The 8,550-nt window shown below is 46.9% G+C and overlaps 1 protein-coding gene across 3 annotated transcripts in view; it reads right to left on the reverse strand.

Annotated features, from left to right (window-relative positions):
- The window catches only part of LOC101860832, a 182,114-nt gene that overhangs the window by 115,518 nt on the left and 58,046 nt on the right, over window positions 1-8,550 (reverse strand). Inside the window, exons 2-3 of one of the 3 annotated variants that reach the window (XM_035971137.1) lie at window positions 2,581-8,410; window positions 1,032-1,413 (exon numbers count right to left, since the gene is read on the reverse strand). In XM_035971137.1, coding sequence (XP_035827030.1) covers window positions 1,032-1,413; window positions 2,581-8,364 — 6,166 coding nt within the window. In that variant the 5' untranslated portion in view covers window positions 8,365-8,410. Of the gene's footprint in view, window positions 1-1,031; window positions 1,414-2,567; window positions 8,411-8,550 lie in introns of those variants that run through there. The other 2 variants (XM_035971136.1, XM_035971138.1) reach the window with 2 other exon arrangements.

An 8,550-nucleotide genomic window follows, 5' to 3' on the forward strand; every position in this document is an offset into this window, starting at 1 on the left:
GAGATGGATACAGATATGGGTAGGTAAGGAAGGGGTAAGGAAAAGGGAGGTAAAAAGAAAATAAAGAGTGCTCCCACCTCTCACACAAGATTATTCTGTGAGTGCAAACATTCCTAGATGGACACATAACATATTGGCATCCACCACATCACATCAGATTCAACCTTACAATGGCGACCAGAACTTGTTGATCAAGTTAATAAGGGCATTACATCTAGCAAGGCAGAGATCTTGCTTGATAAGACGGCATGATCCAATTGGATATCCAACCTTTGATTGCTAACTTTTGGTTTGCTTTAACATAAGTTTTAGGTAGCTTACAACTGCAAGAATCCATACAATATTTAATATAAGCGCTTGAAGAGTAACTATAACATAGCGTTGAAATAACTTTACATAATCAAGCTATTGAAGAAGAAAGGGGCATGGCATGCCGTTGGTTCATTTGGTATTTTGCTGTTGGTGTAGTGGCCTTGTCAATAACTCAATGCCGCGTTTGGTTTATTAAAAGGAATTAAAAGGGTCTCCATCCTCTTTGTTCTTTTTTATGTCAGTGTTCCTATGATCCCACAGACACAATTTAGAGCACACACAAGGAAAGCTTTCGACCTAAATACCTGATAAAATAGTTTTCTTATTTGTGAATCAAACCCAGTCTCCTCCGTGCGACAGCAAAGCGCCAAACCCTTAAACCACAGACGCTCTATTCAGCCATGCCTCTTATTGAATCCTAACTTTACAATGTAAAAAGGGGCGTGGCATCCATGATTTAGAAAAAGAAAAAATAAGAAGACGCTAAGCTGTTGCTCTTTCAGGCATAAAAGTGGGGTTGTTGCTCATTTTTACGTATAAATAGGCCATTTTTGTAAAAGATTTCAACGTTTTCCAAGGCAGAATTTTAAAGAACATGTTGTGTGACTGATGAGATTGCATAATCCAATAGGGCATACAGCTAGACGTATAACAAGTCATTTCGAAAAAACCATACTGAATTTGATTTAACCATACACGCCAAAACAGATCATACTCACCCACATACGTGTAAATGATCACCACAAAGACAGAGATTAATAAAGCCACTCCAATCGTTATGAACACGATGTTGAGAACACGCTTCAGAACACGGTACTCCTCAGGGTGTGGGCGGAGCGCACGCTCTCTCTCAGGCCGCCCTGCCACACGATTATCCAATAGAATCGTCCAAATTCGTCGAAGAACCGCCCTCTTGCCGGATCTGACCGTAGAGACCCGTGCGTCGTTTTCATCTGAGACAATAATCTCGATGCCCCGCCCATCCATTCCGCCATCCATATTTGGTGTTGGGAACAGCGGTGTCACGTCGGGGGCTACGAAACTTTCATGAGTTACACACGCTGTTATATGATACGGTACCGAAGCCAGATCGCCTGCTTCCTTTGCATTGATATTATCATTATTACTTTTATTATCATTATCATTTATTTCATATCATTTTCATCATCATCATCATCATCATCATCATCATCATCATCATCATCATCATCATCATCATTATTATGATTACAATTCAGAAAAACACTGCTTTATTCTGTCTGATGCCATTATCACTGCTTTGTGAGATGGAATTTCGCGTCACACGAAAAGATAGCACGTATTTTTGATTTATTACAATATGATTTATGGTCGCTATCTGCCTTCGTATGCTTTAGTTGTTGCTGCTCGTGTTGTTGTTGTTGTTGTTGTTATTATTATTGTTCTTTTTGTTGTTGTTATTGTTGTTGTTGTTGTTGTTGGTGGTGGTGTTGTCGTCATTGTCGTTGTTGTTCTTGGCGGTGGTGGTAATGGTGGTTGTGGTGGTGATAGGGTTGGTGGTGGTGGTGGTGGTAGTGTTCTAGTTGGTGATGGTGTTGTTGCTGTTGGTGTTTGGTGTTATTGTATCGGCTCATGAATACGCCTATCACAGACTACGCTATGCCGTCCTAACTCATCGAGCACTGAACAATAGGGTATCCCACCCCAACCCTCCCGCGACACGGCTCTTGGTCTTGAGCTGAGGTTAAACCGTCTCAAATTTAACGTGTCGCATATTTCGTTGCTTGGAGAATTGAACCTGGACCCACCAGACGTAAGGCCAATATTTTTATGCTCTATTCCGGAAGAAGGTACAGTTTGAGCATTTTCAGAATTCTTGTTGCATTTTTCGTTGCTAGAATCAAACGTTAACCTATCACAACCAACTTCCCTTTTATCTCTATTGCTTTTCCTGCCCAAAGATGAAATTCCAGCTTCATATCCCGTCGGAACTCCAATTTCCTTGTTTAAAGAATCAAACCCTTGGCAACCAGAACGAAGGCCATTATCACTACTACTTACACCAAGCAAAGAATCAAACTGGACACTGTGAATACTATCTCTTTTATCACAACTACTACCTTCACCAGTCAGAACCGAAACATCCTTGACAAAAGACTCAGTATTTTCCTCTAGCCCACAACCACTACCACTACCACCACCACCACCACCACCACCACCGCGGCCGCCGATGTCGCAGCCTTCTTTATCATGACAAGCACTAATGAACACAACACCTCCGCCTCCTACTCCTCCTCTTCCTCCTCTCTTGGTGTCACTGCTCTTCCCGGTATCCCCTCCGTTGTCTCCCCGCCGTCTCTCACTCTCAACAGCACAACACAGTTCAGAATCACGGCGGCCACCACAATCAGAGTCGGCGACAGATGCAAGCCAGGTCTTAGTGGCGTCCCCCTCGCCGCGGAGCGTTTGTCTTCTCTCTCGTGCTCTCCCCCGCGCGGCGGCGCGAAAACCGCGGGCAGGTTTGTGAGTAGCAGACGTGAGGTCGCTCTTCGTCTTCGTGGCGGCGGCGGCGGCGGCAGCAGTAGACACATCAGTCGTCGACGTCGTCGTCGTCTGCCCACACTCTGTTGTGCGTCGCTCTTCAAACCGCAGCTGCTCACCGCCGGCTTCTGCCGCTACTGCTGCATCAGTTTCCGCGCTACTAGAACGGTCGGGTCCGGCCTGCCTTACGGCTGCCTGTTGAGGGCCGTGTTGACCACAAATATCCTTCACTCTGTTTTTGTCTATTTGTGATTTCTTTCGTCGTGTGTTTTGTTTCTGATTTTTCTCTTCGACTTCGTTGCCGTCGTTTTCATTATCTTCAGCCCCTTCATTTATCGCCCTACTTTGTTTTCTGTCTCGTTGAGATTCCTCCTCTTTCCCTTCTCCTCCTTCATCCTTTCTCCTGTCCCTCATATGCCTCGTTATCAGCTGCTGCTCACCTCTGCCTGCCTCTCGACTCTCCGTCATCTCACCGTTATCCATCATCTGGTCCCCAATGTCATCCCTCCTCCGCCTTACCCCCAGCCTCAGTGGTTGTTCGTGAGGCTGGCCAGATTTATGGCTATTACTCTCACCTGTTGTGAGCCGTGACTTGTCGTGAAGCCCCATCGAGCAGCTGGATGAAGTACTCGCCACAGGTTCACTTACGTCAGTTACTTGACACTGGGAGAGGGGATCAGCTCTGGGGGATGACATTGACCCCACTTTCTTCTCTTCTTTTACAACTTTTTTCTTTCTAAACAGAAAAATATTTTTCTTCTTTTTTTTCTTCTTTATGTTCTCTCCAACCTCTAACACTTCTTCATTCCATACCTCAGCCAAGCTTTCTTTTCCTTCCTGTACCACTTCTCTCCTTTCTTCCGTTTTCTCCTCTTTTATTGCATCCTTTAAACCATACAATTCCTCTCTCTTCGTTCCTTCCTTCTCTTCTTCTTTTAAGCTTTCTTCCATTTCTTTTTCTGTCGCCTTTTTATTAACATTTTGATTGTACAAACCTTCTATATTTCCGTCCTGTACACTTCTTTTCCTACATTCCCCGAAACCCCCGTCCACCACATCACCTATCCCTTCTTCTAACCTTCTCTCTTTTCCTCTTTCCTTGGATACCTCTTTCTTTCTACTGGCCTTATTGGTTTCCTGTTTTCTCAAGGCAGAGTTCAGGACTGGGTATTGACTGTCATGGCAAGAATATGTGTCGTTGATGGGGTCAAGGTGATCAGTGTTGTCTGCTGGCGAGGGTTTGTGTGAGCTTGTATTATCACTATCATAATAGTGTTTATGGTTGTGGTGGTTGTGGTCGAGAGTCTTATGGTTGTGAGGCCTAAGAGTGCGGTGGGTGCCGTGTCGAGAATCATCAGTTACTGGACTGTAGCCACTGTGGTGTGATTGGTCGCGTGGGTCCTGGGGATCGCCGGTCACGTGATCACTGGGTATATGCGTGCGTCTTCGTGAGCGGTGATGATGGGATGGTTCCGTTCTGTCACGTCTGCGGGTAGAACTGTTAGTGACATCATCTTGGCTGGCGTGCCCAGAGTGACCTTGTTGGGGATCGTGGTTATGAGAATCTTCTGTTATGTGACCTTTCGGTGACATGGCGTTCCCGGTTCGACTGTGGGACTCACCAGATGTCTGATTTGCACTCATTGCATGAGAATTCAGGTCCTGCTGCTGCTGCCGTTGTTGTTGTTGCTGCTTCTGTTGCTGTTGGCCACCTGGGTAAAATCCACTTTTGGCAAAACCCTGGTATATGACGTCACCGAGAGCGGGGACTAAAGCATAACCTTCGTCGTGCCCTGTATCGCGGGGAGTACCGCTCGCATCTCGCTCATCATCATTACTATTCCTTTGGCGTGTTTTCTCGATCGTTTCTGTATTTTGGCGGGTTTTCTCCAGCATGTCTGCTGCCCTTTGTCTCGCGCCCCTGGCAGTTTCTCTCTTATGGCTCTCACTGCGAGTGGCGATCGATGAGATCGTTTTGTGGTCGGGCGACGGAGTGTGGAGTGGGGAGGTGGAGGAGGGTGGGGGGACTGACGTTGAACTGACTCTCTCTGATAACCGTTGTTTGTGAGGTGGGTCTCTGTTGGTGGTGGCGCCGGGTTGAGAACGATCGGGGAGGGGAGGGGAATGTGAGGTTGAGGCGTAAGTAAAGGAGGGTGAGAGAGGACGAGGAGGAGATGAGGCGGTAAATTTGATGTGAGGCATTGTTGGGCTGGATTTACTACTACTGCTAGTACTGTGTCGATGCCGCTTCTTGTCTGGTGTGGATTTTAGTGTGAAATTGCGGGGTGGTGAGGAGGAAAGCTCGTATGGGGTTGTTTGTGAATGGTACTGGTCGGGATGGGTGTGCTGGTTACGACGATCGTGGTGGGAATTTGGTGGATGACTATCAGGAAGATCTCGAGGATGATGAAGATGGGACCCATGATTGTCATGATGAATATCATAGGGAACATTGGAAGATGATGGAGTCGAAGAAGAGAGCTTATGCCTGTGTTTGCCCTTGCTGGGCTTGTGACTCTGTGATCGCTGCTGCTGCCGCTGTTGCTTCTGCTGCTGTTGTTGTAATTGTTGGTATTGTGACTGTTTTGGCTTTCTATTAAGAACATCCTGGTCAGGCTTTGGTTCCAGCAGAATATGAAAATAATCCTTGGGTTGCTGGTCGCTTTGTTCACATGAGTTTCCGTTCGGCTGCTTGTCTCCCTTCCGGTTGCCTTGTTGTTGTTGTGATTCGATCTGACGCCTGGGCGGACGGCTGTCACCGCCGTCATGGGGAACGTTTCTATCTGACTGTCTCGCCCGCTCAGAAGTGAGCGCGCTAACGGGACTATTCTCATCTGATGTGAAGCCATCTGTTTCTTCAAAAACATCTTCCAGCTCCGAGAGTCGGTGATCTCTGGCTGTCTCAAAGCATGCATTACTATTGCTGTTTTGAAGAATGTTTCTAAATGCCGTTTTGTATCCTTCAAAATGAACTGCGTGTTTCGAAAACTGTGGAAATTCTTCTTCGTATTCTTCTTCCTTTGGCGTGGATTCGTCTTGAGCTACGTCTACTGCCTTCAGAACAAACGTTTGCCCACGTCTCTCCCATATATTGCGTGGACCGCTTGGTGAGTTTCCCTGAGGAGAATGGACAGGGGTGTCACTACTTTCAACTCTAGTTTTGTTGACATCGGATTTGGTGTTTTCTCTTCTATACGGATCTTGTACGTTTGTGCCGCGAGTGTTCGAAACATTATCCACAGAATGCCTCTTTTGTCCACGGGGGTTAGCACGGCTTTGGCCGTCTCTCTCTTTGGTCACAGTCTCAGAATCGAGAAATGTTATCGTATTCTGTGACGAAGAATGTCGCTCACGGGGTGGTGATTTTCGGCTGTCCATTTTCCCTCCACACCTGGGGCTTCCATCGCCCTTTCTTTGGCCTTTTGGATCTGTGCTGCCTGTGCTGGTGCCGGGTCTGGGCACAACGGTTTGTGAACTCTGACCTTTTACTGTCAAGTCGACCTGCCGTTGTTTCGAGCTCGAACTGTCATCTGAAACCCGCCCCGTTTTCGCTCTGTGCGAGTCTCCGCTTTTCTTATTCTTCTCTTCCCTTATCGTTGAAGGATTTTTAGATTGTCCAGATTTTCTACCAGACACCCCCGACACCGAGGCTACGTTGTTGCTACTGTTTGTGTCTCCTCTAGACGCCAGACTTGGCCCTGGGCGCGGATCGATTCCTAAATCCTCCACTCGCCCGATCTGATTGGTCGAACGAGACGAGTGTCTAGTGTTGTCCCCTGTAACACCGCCGTGAAATTCCACGGTAACCGTAGGATTAGCCTTGATATTTCTCTGATCCGTGGTAGAAGAAGGAGATGGGACAGGCGGGCGAGTTTCTTTCCTTTCATTTTGCTCATCTTCTTGCTCAGAGTGGGGAATTCTACCGTTGGCACTGGATGACGGCACGCCAGAAACATCGGCTCTAGTAACAACTTTAACACCACAGGATGCTACGGCGGCAAGAAATGCGTCTGCGACATTGGAATGTTCATGGGGCGCGTCGATTGTAGCAGGGGAAGGTGTTACACTTGTGGTACCAGAGACTGTGCTGTCGGAAATACTGGGAGTTGGAGGGGCGTTTTTGTCCGTGTATATCATTCTCTTCGGTGATTGGGGCTTTTCAGTTTTTTCTAATACAATAAATCTGTTTTGAAAGAACACCACGCGCTTCACAGACATGCCCTTCTCGGCATGCGTAGGTCTGAGAACAGTAGCTTTTGGTTTAGGAGACCTGTTGATTTTTTCTCGACCAGTGGTAGACGGAGTCGTTTCCAAATCGTTCACAAAAGTCACCGATTTTCCTATGGAAGACGAGCTCCCACTTATTGCTGTTGGTAGATTTTCATTACTTACTTGATCTTTGTGGAGAAAAGGTCTGCCAGTCTTAGATTTGCCTTTGTCTTTTTGGGGAAGCTGGGGCTGAGTAGACGAAGCTGATTCTGGTGCCACTGTTGCACCATCCGCAAGACTGCCATTAGTGTCGGGCGTGACGTTTTCTATCGATGAACTTTGACCTTGCATTTCATTAGGAGGTTCTGGGTTTGCTGTACCGCTGAGATTTTGTCCAGTAGTCACTGTAGAAGTATTTGTGTCAGAAGTAGAAGGTAAATGATGTGATTTTTTCAGATTTAAGAAAAAGTTTGCTTTCTTCCGTTCTATTTCTGAAGATGATTTTGTACCTGCTGGCGTGACTGCAAAATCTAACCAAGCTTTCGCTCCCTCATCTTTCTTCGAACTGGAGATTCTCTTAGCAGGTGATGGAGTCGGTTTGGTTTTCCGACTGTGACCTGAGCTAGATGTGCTTGTAGGTGTGTGAGCTTTGGGTGGTGGCCTGGCTGAACTCTGAACTGGAGGATTATTCGTCTTGGATCCTCTGTTGTGAGCCTCCGTAGCGTGCACGCCAAACCCATAGTTCTCAGTTCTCCTCCTTAATTCTTTGGCTACTTCTCTTTTGAACTCCTCGTCCTCACGTCTTGGTCCGTCTTTGGTTTTGGAAAACAATCCAAATGCCTTTGACAAAACTGGCTTCTTGTCTTTGTCTTCCTTCTTCCCCTGCCCAGCTCTTGCCCCGCCTCCTCCTTTCTTGTCGGCTTGTCTCCCAGAACCTGAGGGCGTGTCCTTCGACTGGGACACTCGGGATTTCCCGGAAAACAGTTTTCCAAGAATCGTGCCCTTCTCCCCTTGAGAGGCGACATCACCGTCGTTGGAGGCCTCCGGGTCGGGGACTTTCATTCTCGCCACCATCATATTCGCCAACCAGCCGCTGGAGTTATCTTCATTGGACGATGACGCGCCCTGGTTGCTCCCTTTGTCATCTGCTGTGCCGCCAATAGTGGGCGCTGCCTGTGGTACGTCTCCATTGGGTCTGGAGGCGAAGGATCTAGACTGGGCCACTAGTGATGACGTAGTTTGGTCTAGTGTGGTCAGACGGCCCGATGACGTTGGTGGTGGGCCACGTCGTCCTCCATCAGGAGGAACCCGTGGTGACGTCATTGTCTTTCAGCTGTCTTTTTGGGGACAGGATCAGACAGAAAGGCGCCTGTAAGCGAGAAAAACACAAGGGTTTTTATATTATTTTAATTTTATTATTATTATTATCATTATTATTATTATTATTATTATTATTATCTTTATTACTACTATTACTACTACTACTACTACTACTACTACTACTATTAT

This window comes from Aplysia californica, unplaced genomic scaffold (assembly GCF_000002075.1).
Source record: "Aplysia californica isolate F4 #8 unplaced genomic scaffold, AplCal3.0 scaffold00384, whole genome shotgun sequence".
NCBI classification, from domain to species: Eukaryota; Metazoa; Mollusca; class Gastropoda; order Aplysiida; family Aplysiidae; genus Aplysia; species Aplysia californica.